The 26,189-nt window shown below is 42.2% G+C and overlaps 1 protein-coding gene across 1 annotated transcript in view; it reads right to left on the bottom strand.

The window, feature by feature from the left end:
* Window positions 1-1,681: 1,681 nt before the first annotated feature.
* Window positions 1,682-26,189, bottom strand: part of kcnq1.1 (potassium voltage-gated channel, KQT-like subfamily, member 1.1) — a 46,984-nt gene continuing 22,476 nt past the window's right edge. The window contains exons 7-17 of the mRNA XM_086179238.1: window positions 23,256-23,366; window positions 21,277-21,372; window positions 21,012-21,128; window positions 18,418-18,556; window positions 12,573-12,629; window positions 11,309-11,432; window positions 5,314-5,389; window positions 3,442-3,536; window positions 3,253-3,299; window positions 2,762-2,823; window positions 1,682-2,238 (exon numbers count right to left, since the gene is read on the bottom strand). Of these exons, the coding sequence (XP_086035364.1) occupies window positions 1,969-2,238; window positions 2,762-2,823; window positions 3,253-3,299; window positions 3,442-3,536; window positions 5,314-5,389; window positions 11,309-11,432; window positions 12,573-12,629; window positions 18,418-18,556; window positions 21,012-21,128; window positions 21,277-21,372; window positions 23,256-23,366 (1,194 nt within the window). The 3' untranslated portion in view covers window positions 1,682-1,968. The remainder of the gene's footprint in view (window positions 2,239-2,761; window positions 2,824-3,252; window positions 3,300-3,441; window positions 3,537-5,313; window positions 5,390-11,308; window positions 11,433-12,572; window positions 12,630-18,417; window positions 18,557-21,011; window positions 21,129-21,276; window positions 21,373-23,255; window positions 23,367-26,189) is intronic.

Below are 26,189 nucleotides of genomic sequence, written 5' to 3'. Positions count from 1 at the left end.
CTGGTTAGTTAACACACATGAACACTACAAGCGGGAAGATGCACTCGTAAATATGTTTATTGAGACTGCTATGTCAACAAGGCTGTGTGACTCGATTGCCTTCAAAAAGTTTTGCTTTTCACTCGAGCCAAAATTCAAATCACCCGGTGCTGCACGTGTGAATAACCTAATTGGAGCTAAGTTGGAAAAGGCAAAGCACAAATTGAAAGGGATCATAATGGACGCCAGGAGGCTGACCCTGTGTGTGGATGGTTGGAGCAAGAGAGGATTAACAGCATCTTATAAAGAATACATTCTTTAAAATGGTATCTTTTGTTGGGTTTTATTGCACAATACTTAGTCTGATCTTTTTTAATCCTGCACCTGACAAATAACCCCAAGTATGAAAAAACTAAAACTACTACTAAAACTAATAAAAACTAAACTAATGAAAACTAACCATTTAGAAAAAAACTAAAACTAACAAAAACTAACAAACTCGCTCTATAAACTAATGAAAACTAACTAAATTAGAGGAAAAAAAATTAAAAACTAAATAAAACTAAACTATAATGAAAAATCCAAAACTATTATAACCTTGGATGGCACTGGCCACCACAGACTCATAGAACATCCTCAGCATGGTCCTGCAGATGTTAAAGGACCTCAGCCTCCTGAGGAAGTAGAGACGGCTGAGGCCCTTCTTGTAGACAGCTTCAGAGTTCTTAGAAAAGTCCAGTTTGTTGTCCAAGTACACCCCCAGGTACTTGTAGTCCTCAACAATGTCCACTGACCCCCTGGATGGAAACAGGGGTCACTGGTGTCTTTGTCCTTCTGGGGTCCACAATCAGTTCCTTTGTCTTTGTCACATTGAGCAAGAGATGGTTCTTCTCACACCATGTGACAAAGTTCTCCAGCACAGTCCTGCATTCAGTCTCATCACCCTTCCTGATGCATCCAACTACTGCAGAATCGTCAGAGAATTTCTGAAGGTGGCAGGAATCAGTGGAGTTGAAGTCAGTGGTGTAGAGGGTGAAGAGGAAGGGAGACAGGACTGTCCCCTGTGGAGCCCCAGTGTTGCTCACCACTCTGTCTGACACACAGTGTTGTAAGCGTACAAACTGTGGTCTTCCAGTCAGGTAGTCAACGATCCAGGACACCAGAGGAGCCTCCACCTGTGTGCCTGTCAGCTTCTCACCCAGCAGCACCGGTCTGATGGTGTCAAAAGCACTGGAGAAGTCAAAGAACATGACCCTCACAGTGGTCTCCAGTTTGTCCAGGTGAGCGTAGACATGGTTGAGCATGAAGATGATGGCGTCCTCTACTCCAAGGCGGGGCTGGTAGGCGAACTGCAGGGGATCCCGCAGGTGTTGGACTGATGGCCTCAGCTGTTCCAGCTGTTCTCTCAAGTACTCTACATGTATTAGTACTTAGTGCCTTTGGAGGTGTACAGTGAGATAGATCTATGGTGTATTTTTCTAGAGGACTGTGGGTACTCCTGGGGGTTCATGTACCACAGACCCTCAAGTATCTTTCTGTCATACTGAGAGGAAACAGTTCACTCTCTCAACATCCACTCTTTTCTGTGATAAAAAGGTTTTTCCTTTATTTTGCATCACACAGAGATTTGATAACAATCAATCTTTTATTGTTGAATATTTCTAAACATTTATATCAAAGTGAAACAAAATTACAACAGCATTTCTATGAGTTCTCAATTTAAGAGTTATTCAATTGAATTCAATGTTACTTAAGAAAAATGTAACATTTAATCACAGTTTCGATGTCTTTTAAATAAACCTGAAAGAAAAAAACTAATCGTCATTTTAAAATCTGAACCTGACAAGAGATTTATTCTCAGAAGCAATTTACACACACACAAATGATCAAACCAGATCAGTAGTGAAATATCAATAACAACTTCGTGAAATATTTCACATAAATATCACGCTGGCCTATAAATGTTTGATCGACAGACAGTTTCAGTCCTCAGCAGCTGTCTTCCTGACTGGCGGAGGGGTTGGGAGCGTCGCTGCTGGGGCAGGCTGCGGTGCTGGCGGCGTTGGATGAGAAGGATGAGGGCGACGAGGACAGCTGCTCGTAGCTGGGGAGGCTGTCCTGGCTGGGGAGGACATTGGAGGTGCGTCCCAGTTGTGGTCTCAGCCTCCCCCCGCTGTCGCCCCCACTGACGTCCCTCTGGTCGAGCAGAAAAACCAGGGAATCTGCGATGCGACTCAACATCTGGTCCATATGTGTTATCTATGAGAATTGAATGAAATATTCATGAAAAGAAAGACTTCAAAATGATATAGTGACCCAGATTTGGAATCACGACCAATTTTCCGCACTCAAAACAAATAAGGTAGACTAAAACCACGGGTTCAAACACGGGTGAACAGAACTATTATAAATTTCTTCTATTGCTGCACGGTGCAGACTTAATGGTTTAAAGTTATAAAATCTTAACCATCACAATCAAGCTTGTATTTGAGGGCAACACATGAAGAAGAGAACGATAACATGGCAGAGATGGAATTCACACTCAGGGTTTTGCTTATCTTTGTTTAGAGAGAGAGAAATGATTGATATTTGATGTTCCTCACTGCGGAGGTCACACTGTTACAATTTTATATTAGACTTGACAACAACAGTGCAACTGATATGTCGTGTTTCATATCAAAGTAAGCATCGTTATCATTTTTCTTGATGAGATAAGCTCCTGCACTTCCTACTGTCCTCAGGGTGAACCACCGTAGCAGTCGGACGAAAGTAGAAATCCCACCTTGTCCTCCATCCTGTTGAGTCTGGATCCGATAGAGTTGGTACCCTTATCTTTGCTTCGGTCTTCAAAAAAAGACAATGAAACATGAGGATGAGGATAATAATTTGTTTCATTGATTTTTAGAAGGATGGATTATTATTTTCTCAACATCTCTAGTCTCAGCGTGATCTCAGTTCTTCTCCCCAGTTTTATATCAGCTGTTCACCGCACTAAGCCAAAACCCCAGGCCAGTCGAGGGTCTGCTGTTCCCCCAGCCCACCCTGACCAGGCTCCCTGACCCACCACAGGCGGCGCTAGTGCAGCAACCAGGAGACACACCCTCATCTGTCCTCTCACTTACAGACGGGGTCACTTGTGTGTGTACGGACACCAAACCAAGCCACAGGTAATAAGGGGAACCGAAGTGGTGACCAGCGTGTTGGTAGGAAATAGACCACTGCACCACCTGAGCGCCTGATTTTTTTTTCAAAAAGCAGTGAAGTAATCATTACCTGTGCCCGTCTGGAACAAGGTTATCTTCCCTAAAGACTGGTCCAATCTAGGAGACACAGCGAGAGCCTCCAGTCAGACAACAAGGTTTTTACGCACTTTCTCCTTTCACTTTAATGAGATTTTTCTTGCACACGGACATCAGCAGCCTTCATTCATGCATTCATCAGTGAATCTACCTAAGAGTTTACCTCCTCTGCAGCTCCTTGATCCGCACCATGAGGTTGAGGTGACCCTGGGAGTACTGCTCAATCACATCCCGAACGTCATAAGGCTTACGAGCTTGCTATTTAAAAAAAAAAACACAAAAAACTCAAAAAATAAAAGTTCAAGTTAGAACCTCTCCGGCTGCAGGTAACTTTTGACACAGTGTCAGTGAAGAAACATAACTAGCAAAACCCCATTGTAATTTTTCTCTTTTGCATGTTTCAGAAGGACACCATATTTCCTCTTTGGTGATGTTCATTTTCAGCTGAATGTTGTACTCAGAAACCTCATGAGTCTCTTCCCCGTTTCACATGTTGCTGCTTTTTGGAGCGGGGAGAGAGAGCTCGGGCCATCGGTCATTACTGGAGCCGGCTCTGTCTCCACCCGCTGTTTCTGTGCTCTCCCTACTTATCATGTATTCAGACACTCTTTCATGTTGCGACGTGCTGTGAAAGGTTTGCGCCAGCATCTGGGTTCATTAATATTTGAAAAAATGTGCTGGTCACACTGTTTACAACGGGAGATTTTCCTTTAGTTTGCATTTCCACTCTGCTTCCGAAAAATGCTGCTTCCGTTGGATCTTGTACAGAGAGAGATATGTCATATGCCCATCTTCTTCTTTTTTCCAACATTTTTTGTTTGTAGTTGATTATAGGTGCTGAGATTGGTGCGTGGAAGCAGCACTGGGGACGCCACAGCCTCAATGCCAAACATCAACTTTGTTCTCACTTAATGCATCTGTTGAAGGTCACTAAGCTGACTGAGCAGATTGAAGCCTGGTGACCAACAGTCTCCCTACGCTGCCAATGGTTCAGTCCCATTTGGCTCATTTATGGTTCTGCTGGACGTCTGGGCAGACACCCGTAACCTCACATTGGCCCCGCAGGGTGTCTCAGACAGGATGAAGGGGTGTGTGCAAAGTTTGCTGCTGGGTACAGAGCAGATCAGCATGTAAACATGCCAATTGTGCACGTGAGCTGCTACACCACCGTAGCAGAGGGTAGGTTTCTCCTGCTTCTTTCCACTGGCAGCATGTAACTTGGAGGTATCTGGTTTTAGTTCCTCTCCAGAGAGAAGAGCAGGAGCAGCGAAGCAGATGTGCATCTTCAGGGCAAGACAGGCTGTGAGGATGTATGTGGGCTCGTAGGGGAACTGCGGGTTAATTTTGACCACTTCCAGGTCTACAGTCCTGGTAAAGTTGAGTTGAAAACCTGAAGGAACTGGGACATCACTGAGGTGTTGTCACAAGGAGGGAACATAAACACATCCTTTCTGAACAGCCTCACATCCCAGAACCTGGGTGTTTACCTCCAGGGGAGAAGTCTAGATGCTGTATAACATGAGACATGGGGGGCTGGAGCCTATCTCAGCAGCTTTCAGGTGAGAGGCGGGGTTCACCCTGGACAGGTCACCAGTCCATCACAGGACCAACACATCGAGACAGACAACCATTCACACTCACAGTCACACCTACGGTCAGTTTAGAGTATCAATCAGCCTCGTCCCCTCTTGATGTCTTTGGACTGTGGGAGGAAGCTGGAGTACCAGAGAGAACCCACGCAGGAACAGGGAGAACATGCAGACTCACACAGAAAGATCCTGTGATGGAGCCGGGACTGGAACCTGGAACCTTCTTGTTGTGAGGCGACAGTGCTGACCACTGCACCACCGTGCCAATGTATTTATTTAATTGTAAATTAATTCAACATCATAATAAGATGGTGACAAGACAGATATAGATTCTATAATTATAGAAAAATGGGTGTAATTTGGTTTTACAAGAACACAAATGGGTTTGTCAATGTCAGCTTCATGTTTGTGGGTGTGTTTTCCAACACTTACAGTGCCATACTGACCTGGAAATTTCTTTTAGCCACAAAGTAGCGCATCCTCTGGATCACCCGGATGGCTCGTCGATGAGACTCGGTCAGTCTGTGAAAGGGTTTCATATGCAGACTCAGTGCACCATGTACCTGCTCTAAAACTCCAAAATGATCCCAACAGTGTTTGTAAAAGGTTGATTTTAGCCTTTACAAGCTAGACACTTTCCATCTTGAGTTATGCTGCTCCATCATGGCTTCCACCTGGTAGTCTCTCTCGAACAGAAATATTATCACACGTAGAGGAATGTCTGGATGATTATAACAACACTGCATTAACTCTGCATCACACAAAGAAATGCATAAAAATCAAATCTTTCAATGACAAGTGACTTTTTGTTCTCCTCAAATATAACAGGAGAAAGACACATTCAGACTCATTTACAGTGGCTCAGTGGACGACTCCTCCTGCTCTCAGGAACATGGATCTGGTAGTTTTTGTGTGATCCTCCAGAATATCAGACAGACAGATGATGTAAAACCAAATGAGTCTTTTATCATAGCCTCCTAGGGACTGGGAGATTTTTACACTCGTATTTACTGCAAGCCAAACTGTGTGACGCCGTTCTAATAATCAGTAAGACGCGTGTACGGCAAGTAGGCAAGTCAACACGCAGCGTCATCAGGGTGTGTTCAGCTGCTTCGCTAAGAAGGACAAGAGCCCCTGCAATTGTGGCGTTCATAGACATGGATAGAATAGAACAGAAAAACACAGACACCATCCGGGCCGTGGCAGGGAAGAGAGGCCAAATTTGGATGCTAATCATGCAAGGAGAGCTGGAGCTAAGTCCTGTTGCTGTTAGCGTGGCCATGTGATCGTACTGATCGGAGCGTAAATATACTGCATTTAGTTAGTTGGTTGGTTGAAGATGGTCATGGCAGCAGTCACGCTGTGAGATGATCATCCTAAACGAAGGACGCTGTGTGACATTTGTCACAGGCCATCTTGAGCTTCGGGAGCCATACGCGGCCATCTTTGAAACCCCCACTGATCAACGTAGCACCTCTGTCCTGGAGTCTAGACCAAAGAAATCGGCACTTTCACTTTGTTCTACCATCACTTGAGTTTTCTTGTTGAACGTCTGCATCACTGCAGGACTAGGAATATCTGACCTTCATATTTCAATTAAAATGCTACACATTTGTGTGATTACCGTTCCATCTAGACTCGAAGCTCCTCACTTATCTCTCCCTTTAACTGTGATCAAGGTGAGCTGCTGTAAGAACAAAAGCTGGGAGCTTTTTGGGGATCTGTTAGTTTCTGAGAAAATCATTAGTTAAAGCCCTGAGTGATTGTAACATATTTAGCCCGCGGTATTATGTTGTGGGAATTATTAAGAAGCTATTACTCATCATGCTTCATTACCCAGCAAAAGCAGTGAATGAGCCGGTGAGGTGCAGAGCAGTGAGCTCTGGTTCAGAGGGAGGCAGGCTCGAGGTCTGTGCCTCATAATGGACCCATTGATTTGTCTCAAAATGCTTTCAGGTAATTTGCAGCTTTCATAACGTTTTGTCAAATTAGCTCTGGGCTCTTACCTTGAATCATAAATACAGTGCTCTCTCAGATTTTTTTTTTTTTTTTAACCACAAAAGGATCATGGCGCGTGATGATGTAAGCAGAACCAGACATCACCATGAATGATTCACAGATTTCTGTTGGGAAGAAAGAGAGGACGGAGTTGTGTCAGGGCTTCTTATCTTTACCCTAACGTCTAACATTCACAACGGTGTGTGTCGTTCTCGTCCATCTCATCACTCTCAGCGTTACGTCTCTGGAAAGCTTCCAGGGAATTCCTTCAGATTAAATTATTTATCTACATTTCTTGTTGTATAGTATTTTCTCTACCTTGTATAATATTTCTTTTAATTGGTACTGTATTTTTTAACTTATTCATCGATGTTTATACCCCAGTTTCATTGTATCTGACCATACAATGACAATAAAGGCACTCTATTTCATTCTATTTGGCTCAAATGTCCACTAGGACTCAAGGATGAATTAAAAAGATTTGGAGGTTGAAGGTCAGTGTCACAGCAAGTGAACATGATATCTTATTAACACCTTGGAGAAATGTCTTTAAATGTACAGAAGCTCAAACACCCACTGGGACTCAAGGATGACCTGAAAACATTTTGGTGATCAGAGGCATGCGAACGCTATGCCGCCGCCGCCGTGCTCTCGCAGGGGTTGAATGATTTGTCACTTTTTATTTTTGCCATCATGGCTTGGCTCTGTACAGATAGATAGAATTCCATCAATGATAAAATATATGATATACTTTATTTTCCACACAGGTAAGTTTGCCCTGGGTTCTAATGCTTTTGCATATAAGTGCCTCCACATTTCATAAACAAAACAACATATGTACAGCACCAGCTGAACCAATCACAACAGCAAAATACACATAGTGAACAAGACATAATAAACAGACCCAGTGGAAAAACACCAGGAAAAAAACACACATGCACAATCCCTGCAGCCTCCAGCAACATCACACTCGTGCAAGTGCTTTTAAAGCTCAAGAATGAACATGTTCTATGTTTCTGCTCTCGTGTGAGAGAGAGAGAGAGCAATGTGGAAGTCAACGTAAGTCTTATATATATATATATATATATATATATATATATATATATATATATATTTATATATATAATTCACCTTGTCTTTTATGAGGATAAGTAGATGAATCCTCTCAGCACTAACAACTGTCATCTTCAGTCATCACACCACAGTTACTGGAGCTGTGTGGATGACTCATGAGGCAAAGCACGTGAATAACAAATTGTGCTTCACCGTATTCAATAAAGTCCTTTTCCCTATCAAAGAAAGGTACTTTGTTAGCTGCACTCTCATGCATGCACTCACCTGATTAGTAAAGGCCGTTACCATCACACACACCAGCTGCATATATGAGCCAGTAGCTAAACCTCATCAGACGTTGTCCACCTTATTCAAAGTAGGTTACAGAAACTGTCCTGAACCTTTTAGGAGCATTTCCTAAATTTCAAACAGCCACAGGAGAGATAGTGTTACAAATTGTCCGCAGCTCCAAATATGAAATGGGACAACCTGATCTCACAGAAAAACACGAGAGGACCTTGACCTTTTAAGCACCACATTATCTGGTGGTAGTGGTGAGGAAAGTTCTCATTTCAAAGATCCTATGTCGGTGGAGTGACAGATCACTATCCAGCCTCTGTGTTGATTTTCCAGCCTCAGTGTGACAATAAAGTTGTCACGTCTCAGTTACATCTGAGAGGAATAATGCATTTAACTGTACTGTAGCTGCACAGCCCCATGCTGGGCTAAAGTTGCATAGCAGTGGCAGCATGCAATTCAAGCAGCCAAAGATTTCAAAGGCATGTGGGCATATTTAGCATTGCAGGTGGGAAGCCTTCACTGGGGAAGATACCCAATGAGTTTAAAATTCACCACACTAGTTAACGTTAGCCGTTTTCCACCTGAGGAGCTAGCATAAGCCAAGCGGCGCTGTCAGCTTTGCCGTCCAGCTCTGAGAGAAAGAAGCCACTCAGCTGGTCTGAGATGGAGCGGGATAATGGAGTCAGTGAGTAGAGCAGGTCAGCAGCCGCTGCGTATGATTCCTGGACTTCTGTCACGACGGACTGGGATGTAACAGTAACAGCAGGTTTCATTAGCGAGGGCTGGCAGAATTGATTGCAGGCGCTGTAAACTCGAGTTGTTTTTCAGTCAAACCTTGACATTTGTAAGCACATTCTGTTGCTAAGGAATTGATGTTTGTTCTTGTTTCTACATGGACTGATTCAAGGTGAGAACCGCTTGAGAAAAGCATGCAGCCCAGAGTACATAATCAGTAGAAGGTGACAGGTTCACTCAATGAAGGTTCTGAGAGCAAGGGTGAGCAGTTTTTAGTGAGAGAGGAAGAACTAAAAAAAACAGTAAAGTAAAACACTTTCAGAATAAAGAGAATTCACATTCATCTGCTTGTATTAAGTCATGTTTAAATGGGGATTCGACGCATCGAGATGCATCCTACTGTGTAATCACATCAGAGACAGGTGATAAGTGAAGGATCCGTGACCCCAGTGAAGATTCACACCGCTAACTGGCGGTAGCATGACAGTCCCTCGCATGTCATCACCATGTAAACAAAGCCAAAGGAAAGTCAGTTGGGATCTAAGTGCTGGAGACAAGAACTCTCTGGAGGCAGAGGTTCGTGCAGGGTTCGTGTTTAGTGGACTAGAAGACTTCACTAGATTCACTCATTCAACAACAGCTCCTTACACTGAAATGAATTGCTGGGTTGTAATAATTTAGGATCTGTAAATACAGTTCATGTGTAATTAGATACAACAATGCATGGTGTGGATTTTCGTTGTTATTCTAACCCCTGTAAGCACTGACTATCACATGAGGGAGATGAACCAGGAAATCTGTGTCAGCAACAGAAATGAAGCCTTACTGATTCCCACTGCCACATTATTTGATCTGCAGCATGTTGAGAGATGGCACTTCATGTATAAAATGTATTTATGTGAGATGGTCATGAATGGGAATAACTTCAGGTACAAAATCAACTTGGTTAGGAAAAACATCCTGGCTCAGGTCAACTGTTTGCTTCTGTTTTTGGAACTTGGGCTCCAAGGAACATTTTCAGTCCTGTTGCTGAAGGGTGCTGTTCATGATGAGGACGTGGAAGCACGGGTCAGCAAGATAGGCGCCTGCTCGCCCACACATACGTGTCTGATGTGAGTGCAGCGCAGGGCCGTGTCTGTCGTCGGAATGGCAGGGGCATTTGGCGGGTTGTGTGATGATGTCACATGGTATCAAAGCGACCCACAATCCTGACCGTTATCTCAGTCATTCTGACTGCGTTTGCATGGCTTTGTGATAAGATCAGAATTAGATCTGACAGAAGGAAAACAACTTTTGGCAGCCAAAAATGAGAACCACTCATCCAAACAATTTCAAACTTTCTTGAGGCACAAGAAAAAAACTCGGCAAGTTAGATGTCAGCCGGCTGAACGGTTGTTGAGATAATCCCGGGAAAGGCAGACATGCACACATCAGACTCCATGCTTTATTAGATGGATGACAGCAGAAAAGTGGGTGATATTTTGCATAAAAAGCTTATCTACTGATTGTTTTCTGCTTCACACTACAACATAAGTGTAAAAATATGTACTTTCACCCTGTCAACTTCTACTTTGACTTTAAAGGTCATTTCCATGTGTTCCTAATGGTGTCATTTGTGTGGGATTCTTATTTATTTATTTTTTTAAGCACACCGCACTAAAATCAATTCAAGGAAACATCAGCAATCAGGTATGTATTCTGTGCAATTTAGACTATTACTGTACCAATGTGATCTTTCCTCGCTTTCTTCACTGCACAAATTGGTATTCAGTTTAAAACTGACGGATTTTCACAGAACTTTGGGGAAACGGGGGAAGAGGAACACGCCATCTCACTTGCTGCTCTCATGTCATCAATCAGACAAGCAGAGGTATTTCACAATGACCTAATTTAGCATGGGATTTAATATGGCATTGCTCCATGAGAACAGCTGGCTACGTATTTTGGAGTCAGCAGAGCACAGAGTGATCTTTGCCAACAACGCTGCTGCATGCAATTCCCACTCTGCATCATTACCCCACTGTTTAGAAAGGAAGTCCCACGGGTCAAAACCATCGCTCCATTTGTTTCACTTACTGTGCACTTCTATTACACTGCAGTGACTTAACACTCATTTCCTCATATCAGTCTGTGTCTCTGTCTGTGCCTCAGCCAGCACAAGAGCTGCTCGTTCCTAATAGAGAATCATTTAACAGCAAGATACAGGAACGCTCGGGGGTTTGGAAGATTACAAAGGTTAATTACAAATAGCAGAAAAATAAATCCAAGCCTCCCCTCGCACGCTCATTAAAAGAGCAGCCCTCACTCAGGAGCACTGCATTATTATAATGGCAGAGTGGCGGTGATTGAACTCACTGTGACACGGAGGTGGCTGGAGCGAGCTCACTGTCGCGCTCAGATTCCTGCTCCAGGTCATCGGCAAAACTGCAGTTCCTCCTGAGGGGGCTGGGAGAGTGGACGTCCAGAAGGCTTCTTTTCACTGTACGTTGATAGGAACACACACAGTCAGTGTTTAGTGATCAGTGTACAGTGTATGTGCAGCAGAAACGTTCAGGAAAAAGTGCATTTTTAGACTTGTAAATCGTTGTCTTGAGCTCACTAAAACATCTTCCCTCCTGCAGCTCTTCTTTGTGACTCTAGAGTGCTGAAAGAGCCAGCCATGCACATTTAGATAGAAGGGATTGGTGACTGACAGCTGAAAGCAGCTCAAAGCAAAAAAACAAAACAACAGCAAAAATGTCTGAACACATTTGTTTCCAAACTCTTCAAGTGCATCATCCGGTATAATCCTACAATTCTATAGACGCTTTTGTCCAAGGCGACATACAGCACGAGCATGAATTTAGACTGGAGGGAAAGCCTTGGAAAGTACAACAAAGTTGTCTTCTTTATCCAAACATGTGCTCAATAACCAGCACACCATTTGATCTGAGCTGAAAACAAACAACAGCACTTAAAGTTTGGCGCTGCCATGATTGAGCGCCAAACCAGAGGTGATGTAGTTAGCTCAAACCAAAGCGTTTGTGGATTAATGAGCGTAAATATGGATGAAGAAGACATGAATTATACCGGACGATGGTTAAAAGGGGAGGGGACACGAGGCATAACCAGTGTGTAAGCTCGGTTGTGATGAGGCTGAGGAACATCAGTTGATGGAGGAGCAGTTATAAACAAGGGAAGGTCCTACTTTGTCTCAGTGGCACTGATATTTAAGAACAGCTTTACTGCTGTAGCTGTTGTCAGCGATCAGTCAGGGCTAGCTTCTATCTAAATATACGTGGCTGACTCTGTCTGCATTCCTGGGTCACACAGAAGTGACGCAGGAGGGAAAAATGTTTAGAACAAAGTCATTTTTGGGCGAAGGAACAATTTAAGGTTAAGTATATTCAAACGTAAAAGTAGTGAATAGGTTTTAATGTATGTACAACCACAGCTGATTCTTGTACACATAGGATAAGTCAAGTTTATATTCAAGCCATCAACAGCACGTAAATCTTATCCAGAATTTTAGCAGTCACCTTTAAACTGTCGCTGTGCTGAAACCTGCCTGGTGAGATGCTGTCATCCACGTCTGCAGCATCAAATCAACCAACAAACACTCAGCAACCAACCAACTCACCTGGAGGCGGAGAGCTGAACTGAAGGGAAGACAAAGACGTGTAGGACTGCTCTCCAACTATAACACACAAGATGACAAACACACAACAAAGTCTGTTTTCTACAGGGAAACACAAAGGACGGGACAAGCTGTACTTTCTGAGGTGGAAGAAGAAGAAGAAGCAGGAGGAAGTGGAGGTAAAAGAAAAAAATAGGAATAAGAGAAGGACAAGTGAGAAGTAGAAGGTGAGTCAATAAAAGTGTCTGGATGAACGCTTGAGTTTGTGTCTCTCATCCACACAGCACAACGCCTGAGGAGGAATTTGCATATTTATTTTGCATCCCACCGGGGGCAAATTATTAGAAATATGACTCATGAACTGAAGGCAACATGAACGTTTATTACAAAATTGAATACAAATAACCCTAACAGCTTTAATCAGGAAAAGTGACTTCATTGAAGACACAAACAAAATCTCAGAGGGAAGGAGGGAGCGGTGACGGATGAAATGAGGATCTGAAGATTAGTTTTTGAAAGAACATCTGAAGATGTAATTGGCAAGTTGGGTGTCAAGTTTTTGAAAGCATATTTTACAGTTTGTGAGGAAAAAGTGAGAGATTTTAAAATTGCTACAAGCTCAAAGGATATTTTGTCTCACTTGGTCCTACAATTTGGTGGCTTTTGGAAAGTTGTAACTCATTTTTGTATGAATTTTCAAAGTTTCGAACTCCAGATGGTTGCTGTAGCGCCACCATCAGGACTACAGGCATAATTATGGTTTGGCATCAGATTGAACCTCAGAAAAAAATCTGGTTTATTTTCATGCAAGATGTGTTTGAAAGAAGACAGAAGAAGAAGAGGAAAGTGAGATCAGCTGCTTGGCCTCCAAAGATTTAAGTCATAGAGCTGATGTTCTGATGAGCACCGCACTGATGGGGGGGGGGGAGCTGTTATAAAGGACAGTAACACCTGAAACACACGGGTTTGTCTGTGATACGTGACGTGAGCGTAAAGATGGCCGCTGCGTTCAATGATCGTTACTAGACACCACATCTCATCTCTTTGAAATAACCGCATCTCCACAGAAAGGGCTCTGTTCTGCAGAGGGGCAGAACCAGGTCAATTAAAAACCCTGCGCCACACCGCTAACGGAACGCAACCCACACATCCCCAGTGTGCTCCGGGTGTAGGAGAGGACAGTGATTGTACTGAGGACATGTGCAAGACATGGACACTAACAGCAGCTCACCACATCCTCCCAGAGTGACAGATCCCACTAAACCAGGGAGACAGAGAGCACAGAGAGAAGAAAAGATCCCAGAGAGGAAATGAACCGTGAGGTTACAGGAAAATGGATTTACAAGCTTTACAGGCATTGAAAATGAAAAGGTAGCGACTGAGAAGACATAAAGTTGCAAAAAGACATGAAATGGTTAAAAACAGTTGTTTCACCAAACCTATGCTGTCCTCATTCGCTTAGACATGAGCTTCGAGGGCCTGTGCTCACGAGTTTAAAGTTAAAGTCTAAAGTCTCGTGTTTAGATGGATGATTTGTTACATCACCGAGTGCGATGTCGGAAACTGAAGCTCTAGAACACACACATAAAGTCGGCTTTGTAGGGAAGTGGGACACGTCTTGTTGAATAGCAATATTGTTTTGAAACGTTACACTTTTCAATGAGGGAGGACAAAAATCATAATATGAGGAAAGCTGTTGTGATTTTAGTGGAAAACCGTAAACCATGCATGAAATGACTGGGATAATAATGTTAGCATGACAACTCTGTAAAGCCGCTGAGCGCCTCAGCCACCAACACTTAACGCATCCCGTCAATACAGCTACACGGCAGATGGCAACATGGAAATGGAGTTAAATGATTCATAGTTAAAGCAGCATGGTGTAGAAAGATGTAGAGGAGCAGCAGAATCATTTAAGCTTTAAGTAGAAGACACAGATTTCCACTGAACTTGAAGAGAGCAGTACATGTGTACCACCAGGCAGATGGAAGAGTGCTGTTGTACTGAGAGCAGGGGGCTAAGCAAAGCTATTTGCAGTGACATGGAGGACAAAAGGCACATTATGTCTGTGTTTTTATCATAGACGTTAACTTGTTTGGGGCTTTTAAGGAACGAGCGTCCCTCAGGTTGCAACGTCCGTATCTGCTGTCTCTGTTGAACCCTCACTTGTATCGGGAGCTTGACCCTCAGCAGGTTTCAGTTTGACGCTCTGCTCAGGGTAGATGGTGTTATATTTAAAGATATTTAAAGTTTCCTTCAAAAAGATCCAGTACAGGACAACAAATCCTCTACACAACACTCCCAACAAGCTGCCTGTTTTAAAAATACATTTTTTCTCACAAATAGTAACAAACTAAAAAAAACACACATTTCTCAAGCCTGTATTTACACATGTACTGTACGTGCACAGTAAACATAGTACACATACACACCTACCTAATGACAACCCATCCCTGTAGCTATACAAAATATCCCTGTATCTATTTTTGACTGACATCCTCTGGAAGTTTATTCCAAGCTTTTACCTCACAAAGTGTGAAGAAGTTTTTTTGTCCTTTCTGAGGTGTTATAATTCTTAAGGAATTCCTTCTTAACTCACACCCGTTGTTCCAAAAATGGATGACAGTTTAAGCTGCATTTTTTTATCTCAGTTTTTTTTATACTTTATTTTACAAGGACACCGGATAGAGCTTCCAAACTCAAGATGTGATCTCATTAGAGCTTAGTGGTAAAAATATTTCCTTACATACATTTATAAAAGTTCTTGTTATGATCGCCGAAGTAGAATTTGCTTTCAAATACGCACCTTACTGAGGATCAGCAGCATAAATTAATGTCATGCAAATGTGTGCTCCTGAGTAAATCTGGTCCTCAAGCTCTCACATCTTTACTGTACCCAAAAATCCTTCTAAGCAATTGTTTTAGTGTGTGTGCGCGTGTGTGTGTGTGTGTGTGAGTGTGAGTAGGCTTGAGTGAGATTGTGTTTCACCCTTGTCTCTGGAAAATGAACAGAAGCTTGCAAGGTCAACCACGTACGACCCCACACTTCCCAACATTGTTAGCCAGCACCAGCAACCACTTAGTCTGAGACAGAAAAACTGACTCAGACTAAGGTCAGATTATTTTAAACTTTATGTGTTTATTTAGTAAAATAGAATGAGGGAAAAAAAAAAGTTTTCTTAAAAGGAGCCAGAAACCCTCTCACACACACACACACACACACACACACACACACACACACACACACACACACACACACACACACACACACACAAACACACACACACACACACGGGGTGTCTTCATATATCATTCATAGGCTGGTTTAGACTAGAGTTTATTCAGTATTTTTATGGCTGTGGAGCAATAAAAGAGATTTCCACAATCTTTTCTCAAAAAAAAAACCCTTGACCTTATATGTCAACAACGTGAAACAAGAAGTTGGACCTGAGGCTTCATCTAACTTTTACATTTCTTTTCAGGAAATGTTTGCATATTTAATTTGATCATTTGCATATGTAAACATAACATTTTGGAAATTTATTCTCCCTCTCTGGCATGAATCTCGTCCCTTAACATGCTCAGAAACTCAGGAAACCCAGCACAGACAAACTCAGGCCTGCTGGAAATGTACAGAGTTTATGGGTCGTAGAAATGATCAAACCATTCTCACTGTCCTCGGGTCCCATTTCCACACTGCACACTCAGAAGGCCCAGTAGACCAACACCCCCCAAAAAACAACCTTCAAAACTTCAAACGTCAAATTTTGACACAAACACTAAAACACGATGGATTTGACATCAAAATTCGCATTGTGCCGTCTTCACCTGATGTGCAGCAACATGATGACAGTTACTGTGTTCTCTAGCGCCACCTAGTTGATGCACTTAGTGACATTTGCACCACATACTTAGTCAGCTCCTTCATGCACAATCCAGTTTATATCAGGGTTCCTGACCTTCTGTGCATCTGAGAAGGAGGGAAGATCATCATATCATTCCTAATATGCAAGGAAAGTTTATTGCTATTTCTGGTATTTAATAACCACTATTAAATATATTTCCTTAGGGCGAGTACAGAAAAGTGTCATGATGTCAGTAATTAGAAATCTGAACCGAGGGAAGCCTGGGGGTGTCTGAATGTTGTAGTAGCTGCTTGAGCAGCAAGAACAGCTGCTAATAAACCCACACCCCTTACATTTATTCATGAACACACCTTACCTGAAATCATGCTCAACCCCAATATGACTGCTGCTTAATCCTCATAAAAACCAATGTGGCGTGATGATGCATCATGTGACTGACTATTCCTGGATTCTTGTTACCGTACAGTAACTCCGGGGCAAAGCAACAGGGAAGACGTATTTTTGTAGGCAAACCCAGAAGTTAGCATCGCCATGGAGTCCCTTGACCAGCAGCCAATGGAATTTTGACATTGTTTTGTTGTTCACCGAGCTCTGTGGCGAGCTAACATTTATGAGACTCACTAGTTTTGTTTTGAAAGATAAACGTCACAAATGAACTCCACTTTTATGCTTTTCGAAGCAAAGTTAGAAGCACAAAGCTGTCGTTATGCTATGAAGGAAATGTGCAGAAGACTTTAACATCTCTACAATTAGCTTCGGGCTTCTTCTGCTCTCATCACGATGACATTCGTACAGGCTAGCAACCGCCATCATAAAGACACATGCATCCTTTTACCAGTGCAGTTTTAAGTGATGCTTTTCATTATGTGAAAAACAAAATATTATTTCAGACATTTAACCAAAACCTAGTGAAAAAATGACAGACTTTGAGATGAGGGGCCCAGGAGTTCAACAATGCAAACAGACTTCCAGGTTCAAGGACTCGCTCTTGTGCCCCTCTGTTGCCCTTTGTAGGGACCCAAACTGGAGACAGAGACAGAGAGTCTGACCCGCCAGTTCAGCATTGATTTCCATGGCGACAGAAAAAAACTTTGAAGCTCTGAAGCATTCAGGTCAGGAAAACAACAGTTGCATTTGTTTTAACTGATAAATATATTTAACCAAAAGTGACAAGACAGTGTTCACAGTTGCACGACTTCTGCATGTCACCGCCCCAACTTGAACAATTACCATAATAGACTCTGGATTACAGTGCAGTGTTCATTTTTAAACTATTAGTTGTTTTAACCCACTTTTAGCAACAAAACCTGAGAGATTGTCCTCAGTCCCTATGAAGGAAAGGTTCTGTCTCGGACATGTACGGATGGTACCGAGGAGCTGGCTCAGATTTGTTCAGCGAATGTGAAAACATTTGTAGAATGAAACACGGATCCTCTTCGATTTGTTTTCTATTTGTTAATCCAATACGCTGAGCTCTCCCGGCATGTTTTACGGCATAAGAAAATAATCTGCCTTGAATAATAATGTCTGTTTATCGTCTTTTTTTTTTCCCAACAAAATAATATAGTGTGTATTTTTCCTCTCTCAATGACAAACCCAGGATGTATATGAGAAAACACTTAAATATAAATGTCTACTCTATGCATGTGTGCTGGGCCTTTCTTCACATCCCGCTTGAGCAGGGTGGGTATTTGGCTGTCAGACTATACACTAACTGGGTTGTAAGGTGACGACCTCTCCTTCTTCAGGAGACGAATGTAGGAGCAGCTCTGCAGCTGAGCACAAACATCCCTATGAGAAATCAAAACACATTTTTGAACAGCAATTCTTCTTTTCTCATGAACCGGGGGAACTTTAAGCTGACCTGATCAGTGGAGGTCTTGACACACACACACACACACACACACACACACACACACACACACACACACACACACACACACACACACACACACACTTAGCGGGGAATAAGGTTTAGGTACCTGTGCCCACAGTGCTGTATACATCAGAGCTCATCTCCCTTCCACTGTCAAACACAGAGTCGAAGGTGATGCTGGGAATTCTGGGAGATGTTGCGGTGCTCTCCTTGTCATTGCTCTTCAACTTCTTCCTTATCTTAACCTGTCCAAGAAAGGCAAACATCAGAGCTAAAGAGAGTGTCTCAGAGGAACAGCAGGCTGGCACACGTGACTGGCTCATGTTCTAACATGTTGTGAGTTATTTCAGGTTAAACTTGAGCTTTTGATCCTAAAAGTCTGACTATAAATGTCCAAGTGCAGCCGATAACACAATCCAGGGCTCGCTGTTTTCAACATTTGTGGTCAGTGCCTGAGCAGAAAAAACTAGAACTAAATAAGTACATTTTAAACTTCAAGAGAATCCCTCTGACATGTACTGTGTGTGCATTAGAGTGGGCATGGACTGGTACCAGTGATCAACATGGCATCGTGTTGCCTTGTTTACACATGTTTTTGTGCTTCGCTTTTGACAGTCTCTCAAGAGCCTTTATCAAATTTCAAACTCAGGACCAACACTGCTACACCATTAAAGGTGAAGTACATGATTTTAGAATCTAGGCCCTATTGCGTCATATGTTTGGATCCACCACTGTAAGGACAAACATTTCCGTCCTATATTGAGAAACAATAAGAAGCAATGGAGCTGCACAGGAGATGAGTCAACATCGCAGTTTTGGAACCAAAGTCTTTCTTTTTGCCACTGACCAGCTCAGACTGCGATTAAATACCTGACTTTATGGAATATCCACCATGTCAGAGCATTCAGATTCTTCATGCAGATGTACAGGATAAAGAAAGCCGCTGATTACACTCTTTTTATTTGCAAAAACTTCAAGAGAAGAGCTGGGAAGGCCAGTGTGTGTTGGTGATACAGGTCATTGTTGGGCCGACGAGCATGTGTGTGGACGGGCAGGTACCAGGCCTTTGTGCTGCCAGTTCATTCATCTCATTGCGCTAACACGAGGGATTTTTTTTTCCAGATTTGCTTTAACTGTCCACTGGGTCTCAAGGATGAGTTGAAAATTCACTGGTGGTCAAAGGTCAAAGGTCACCGTCACCACACGGGTGAGCAATATCAACCCCGTTCCCCATAACGTGATATTTCAAGAGCGTCCTGTGTGGAATTTCTCTAAATGTCGCTCAAACATCCACTAAGACTTGATGATGAACTGAAAAGGTTTTAGTGGTCAAGGGTCAAAGGTCAATGATTGCTCACATGAATTAATCATCCTAGGAATGCCTTGAGGAAATGCAGTTAAATCTAGTTGACACATCCATTGGGACCCGGGACATTTTTGGCGACCAAAGGTCAAAGGTCAGCTTGCATCTGTCCCCCTCAGCGTTAAGTCATAGGTGTCACTTTTTTGCCACAATTCTGAAATACAGGAAACTGTTTATTTTTGGAACTTCTTAGACGACACCCAGGTATATCCTCACAGCACCTTTTAACTCCACTCCTCCCTGGGTGGCTCTCGCCTGCTCTCACTCACATTCACACCGTTGTCTCCCAACAACAACTCATCTCCAGTGAGACATCAGAGCGAGCCTGCTCCTATATGTTAGACACACATCCGTCTCTGTAGGGATTCTTCTCACAATGTTCTCAGACTCTACCTATAACAATCTCCAACCGACAACGGCAAAAACCAGCACTTTTTACTCTGAAGGGTAAAATAGTCTGTTACAGCTGATTCCAAAATCCTTCTTAATCACTGAAAAAAGATTTTGGAATATTCAAAATACTAAAATAAGTCTTTAGAATGCACAGAGAAATGAAAACCAAAACTTTACAATATTTTCTGATATGTTTTGTTAATGCATATCAACGTCTGGTTTTCCATCCTTTCACTAAACTTTAAAATAATGAATTCTTGATGAAAGTATCATCCTCTCTGACAGCGAGTGAGAGCATGCGCAGCTGCAACAGCTACTAGCATAAACAAACCCAGCATGGAGGGAGGAGAGGAATACAGTACATGCTCATTAGTTGGAAGTACAGTCAGTATTTTTCTCTCAGCCAAAGACAAAAACGCTCTTGTCTGTTGTCAACTATGTAGCACCAAAACATCTTCATCTGTGAAAAACTCCACATACAATTTGCTAAAACATCTGAAAGGGCAACACAGGAGGGTAAAACTTGTTCAGGAAATACCAGGCCCCGACTTCTACTGTTGGGTCCAGCGCCGGTGGATGCGCTCCAGCACGACGGCCCAAACTGGATTCCTGCCGTCCAACACCACCCAGACATGGAGGTCTGATGAGGCTGGTTGCTGGGTGGGCTGTAGGGTGGAGGAGATGCTCCCTAGCTGCACTGTTCACTGGCCCTCACCTAAGTAACGAGCACGTTGCTACGAATCCAACTGATTATTTTTTTAAAATCAAGTCATCAGTCCAGTAATTTGATTACTTTTTAAAGGAATAATTGTTAATTCGATCACATTTCCAAAGTAACCTGCCCAATGCTGCAATGCTTATGCACAACTAACCGCAGCAACACTTTGAGGACATGCTAGCAGCGTGAACATGTAGCGGTGAAATCGAAGAAAGTGATTACCAACCGATCTCTTGCTCTTCGGGGTGGACAGAGAGGAGGCGGGGATGTTGGATCTCTTTCTCAAAAACATCTTTAATGTAGCTGAATCAAAGTTTTCCACCGCGTAACATCTCCATGATGTCTGGAGGGGCGGAAAGAAGAAATGTTTTGGTTGTACAGGTTTCATGACACAAAAGTTAAGGGTTACAAGAAAGGATGTTGTGGACAATAGGACTGAGGCTCCAGAAGGCTGTGTTGTAGTTTGGTTTCTCTATTTCTTGGTCAAATACCTGGATGAGACAGGCAGCTGCGGGGATCTGTCTGTTGAAATGTTTCTGTCTTTGTTTCTGCTGCACCTTCAGAGCAAAGCCTGAGCCTAAGATTCCCTGAGAATAAAAGCACCGCACGTGAATTCAGCGACAAAAAACAGAACAAAACAGCACAGACACAATAATCACAAAACCACATAAGAAGGAAGTGCAAATTTATTTTGTTTATCAAAAAATTACCTTTTCATGAGAGAAATGTAATTTCCTAATCAAATATATACATAATTTACTGGTGTTTGCTTGCTTTTCTTTGTTTTTTTATGCCAGAGTGATTTCAAACGTACAGTAAGCAAGGACTTCTGGTAACAATGTGTCCTGTTTCATACTCTACACAATTGACAAATCAAACCAAGGAATAAAATCATAGCTGATTCTGTTACATGAAACCTAAAACACACCCGTGCGTGTTAGAGGTCGGTCTGTCCTCTGCTGGCTTGTGTATGAGAGAGAATAGATCAAGCAAGCACATCAACATCATCTCCAGGCGGATCAGAAAACTGATATCTGATGAAAGGGAGGCTAAAGCAAAAGGAAATGTAACACTGCAAGCTGCACTGGGTCTTCATCAATACACCGACCTGGCCAGGAATTACAAACTGAAACCTTTACACTGCTGGTCAAGGTCTCTGCAGCAGCCCAGGCACATTAGAAATGCATAAAGCTCCCAGCGCTCCTCAACAACTCGGTGCAGCAGATCAAATATTCACTTACTCTCTTTCTATTTAATAGTCACGTGAATTTTAGGTAAACTGAGAAAAGGATACAAAAACATAAAATTTTCATCATGTTGTTTTCCTATGATGGACTTGTAGTTTTCATTATGCACTTTGAGGGAAAAAAAAGTAAAAACGTAGAGAATAAAAACAAAAGTGAGAAGTTTTCTTTCTCATCATGCACTTGGAGAAAAAAGTGGAAATGTCGAAAATAAATATGAACTGACACAGAGGAAGATATTTTTTAAACATTTCGATAATAAAGACGTAATTATAAAGATAAACTTGACATTTCGAGATTAAAGTCGACCTTTTGAGACTATCAAGCAGTGAAAATGCCTTGCGTAGATGAATCCGGTTTTATGTAGCAAGAGAAATTCTTCTTCTGCGGCACGGTGGTGCTGGGATAGGCTCCACCCCCCCGTGACCCTCAACAGGATAAGCGGAAGAAAAATGATGGAATTCCTCCTCTTTTAGCCGTAGTTGTTGGAGGCTCCCCTCAAGGAACACCTGCACGCACGGGAGTGGACTTTCTACTCCACATACTCCACATTTCTACTTTTTTCTCTAAATGCAAAATAATGAAAAATCCCTCTTTTTCTGATTTACTTCGACTTTACTCTCTACATTTTAACTTTTTAAGTGCGAAAGGAAGGAAAATCCCTCCTCTCATTTCCTCCTTCCTCCCAGGCCCTTATACTCCTTTACAGTTTCCAGTTTGGCACAAAATAAAATAAGCTACAATGTTTCCATTCACCTTTTCTGATGCAAGACCTCAAAATGTGCATTGAAATATGCTGATGAAAACCTTACAAGCGAAATATTTTTTAATAGTTTTAAATGTATATTTTCTGAAATAGCGGAAATAACTTGTAAATCATCTGTAAAAACTGATATGATGTTGATGTGACGTGATGTCATGATGGCAGCTCTGTGACTTTTGAATCACCTTGGTGTGCTGTAAGGCCGGTAAGGGCACTTCTAGTGAACCTCTAGGCTCTGTCAATTATTTTTATGGTGAGGTTTGACTTTTTATCACCACATGTGGTCCTAGCGGAGGCTCAGACGGTAGTAAAACATGACAGAACCACATTTGTCATGTGATTATTACACCAAAATCCCTTGAAAGCCCATTAGGAACAGTATTAATACAACTATTCTGTTAGGGCTTGTCTCTGAGAATACAGGGCAGATGTTTTTACTTCAGCAGTGTCTCTCCTCACTTACTGCAGGCAGGGCGAAGAAGGATATGGCAAAGACTGAGAAACAGGACGCAATTGTTTTCCCAATCCAGGTCTGAGGCACTTTGTCTCCATAACCGATGGTTGTCACAGTCACCTTGGAAAGGAACAAGGAATGAAAGAAAAAAAAAGGTTTTAGTGGTTTAGATGCGATCTTGGGACTGATGGAACTTTAAAAAAAATATATTTTCAGAAATTCCTTTAAAGCTACATAGAGATTTTCTTGTATGAGTCTTTCTTAGGTTGACCTTAAGTGAAGGAAATTAGGTGTGAAATTTCCACCAGCCCAAAAAAAGAGTCAATGAAAAATAAAACAAGTGCAGTGAGACCAGAGCGATGCGCCTGAACAAGAACGCTGTGTTAAAAGAAAATGCAGGATCACACATCAAGACAAAAAGACATTTGCTTTGCTTTCAACATAGTACTATTATATTTCTTATACATATATATATATATATGTGTGTGTGTGTGTGTGTGTGTGTGTGCGTGTGTATATATATATAAATATCCAAAGTCCAAAAAGCTCAACTCAACTTTTCCATAATTGCTGGCATGATTCACTTCCAGTTTGTGTAAGAAGATGGTTGAATTTATTTTGATTTTAGCCAGTAAACATAAAAATAGTTCTGATTTACTGGAACTACTGAGAGTTTGTTTTGCACATAAAAGCCTCCATTTACAGAAGAAAAATTCCTTTGACCCCTGTGTGTTTGTTGTTTTTTTAATAACCACAACCACCCGAGGTTCCCGGGAAGCAGAGTGGGTGGTGACTTATTATCTGAAAATACATTTTCATTCAGGTTTGTCTTTCACTGCTAGTTTTGCTACTTGCAATAGAAGCCCGTTGAATGTGCCCAAGGCTTGTCACTAAACTCCTACTGAAACAACAGTAGTCCACATTATAAAACAGGCTATATTTGGCCCTTCACTTGCCAAAATACTGTTCACAGGAAGTCAGCCTCTGCTGCAATATTGGCTCTTTGGCAACGAGGGAAAAGCACTAAAACAACATGCTGAAGAAGAGGCAGAGGAACCAAGTAGAGTTAATATTTATGTCACTAATAAACTGATATTAGTTCTGATCTAAATGTTAGCATCACCACCAGAATTAGGCAAACTGAAATGGGAGTTGACACAAGGAGTAGTTTTAGTTGGTTTTATATAGACTGCAGCCTCCAGGAAATGTCATGGCAACCCATCTTCTTGTTATCAAAAGACTGTGACACCAGAAGGAAAGTCACTGGGATCAACAGAGCATGTGAAAGGGATTTTAGATCTTTTTAAAAAATTTAAAAATTCCCCCCATAGTTGTTGAGATACTATTGTCAAAGGCAAAGTGTTGGTGCTAAATTGTAATACAGTGATAACGAGAGAGGGAGTCGCACCATTTTGTGTGTAGTGCAGCACGACATGGCTGCCTCCACGACATGTGCAGCAGCTGGAGACCGATCTGAGGTGGGAGGCTGGCTCTGGCTGACTCGCTGGCTAACAGCAGTCTGCTGCTCCTATCAGGCTCATATCTTGTCAAGACGCATGCAGCTGAGGATCGGGACTTTTCTGCTCTACCGGTGCTGAAAATGAATATTAAACCGGACGCCTTTTGATCTAATTAGTCCAAGCATCTGGTAGTGGCAGTCCTTAGCTGTACGGGGTAACCCCTATTTTATACATCATTACTACAGCCTTGCAGGAGCTGCAGGCCTTCTATTTTGATTTATTTGACATAGTTTTAACCAGGTTAGACCCACTGAGATCAACAATCACAGCCATGCGAGACAAGACAAGAATAAATTACTCATGCATTGATTAACTGGCTAACACACTGCTTCCATTCAGCAGTTTGAAAAAAATAAAGAGAAAAGGATAATAGATTTGGGTTTTTGGCTTTATAACATGGAGTGGACCCTTTGCTCCAAATAATAAAATTGCTCAAATATAAGAAAGGCAGGAAAGCCATATGTTGAAACCAAGTTTCAACATATATTTTCTTTTATTGATTCACAGTTGCAGTGGACACTTCATCCAGAATAAGTCACATTTCCATTTTTTCCATTTTCTATATAACCGAACACCCATCCCGGAGACCTTTGCATCCAAGCCCCCCCCCCCCCCCCCCCCCAAAAAAAAAGGGAACACAACAATAGCAATAATAAATAATAAGAAAAAGAAAAATTTGTATAAGAAATGCAGATAGTTACCTTCAGATAAGTGGGAAAAAAAGTCACATAAGTTGTTTGTTGTTTGTTGTTTGCTGCCTGTGTCTCTGCATGTCAGGTTAGCCAGTTAGCTGATCTACGAGCTAATCTACGTGTAAGGAATCATCTCTAAGGAGAGGGGGAGGGTCAGTGGATCAGCAAGGTGAGAACGTAATGTCAGGGGGACATTTCAGTGGCAGGTAGTTTGTCGACATAATCGAGTAGTGGTTTCCAGTGTGAATAAAACCTCTCGGGACAGCCTCTAAGATTGAATTAGATTTTCTCCAATTTCAGTAAAAATAATAAATCATGTAACCAGGATTTAAAGGAAGGTGGCTGGGAGGATTTCCATAAGAAAAGACTCTTTCTGCCTGCAATCAAAGACGCAAAGGCTACAACATTATCCTGCAAAGATGTGGTTACAAGTTCATCAGGAGCCACTCCAAAAATGGTTATCCGTGGCGCGAAGGAATCCCGGATATTCCAAGGATGTCAGAAATAGTTTTAAAGAATGATTTCCAATAGTAAGATAATTTAATAATGTCCAGAATCTGTGTGCCAGGTTGCAGGGTGTCTGAGAACATTTATCACAAGCTTCAGTAGTCTTGTCTGGGTAAGCTTGAAGCGTTTGTCTCTGCTATAGTGCAGCCTAAAGAGTACTTTAAATTGGATTGGATAGCCGAGAGTCTCGCACAACTAGAGGAGGAGTTCAACATATTTTTAAT

Source organism: Aulostomus chinensis, chromosome 2 (genome assembly GCF_037954235.1).
Source record: "Aulostomus chinensis isolate RoL2024-O1b breed Wild chromosome 2, RoL_Achi_v1.0, whole genome shotgun sequence".
Classification (NCBI taxonomy): Eukaryota; Metazoa; Chordata; class Actinopteri; order Syngnathiformes; family Aulostomidae; genus Aulostomus; species Aulostomus chinensis.
This window is presented reverse-complemented; position numbering and strand designations above follow the sequence as displayed.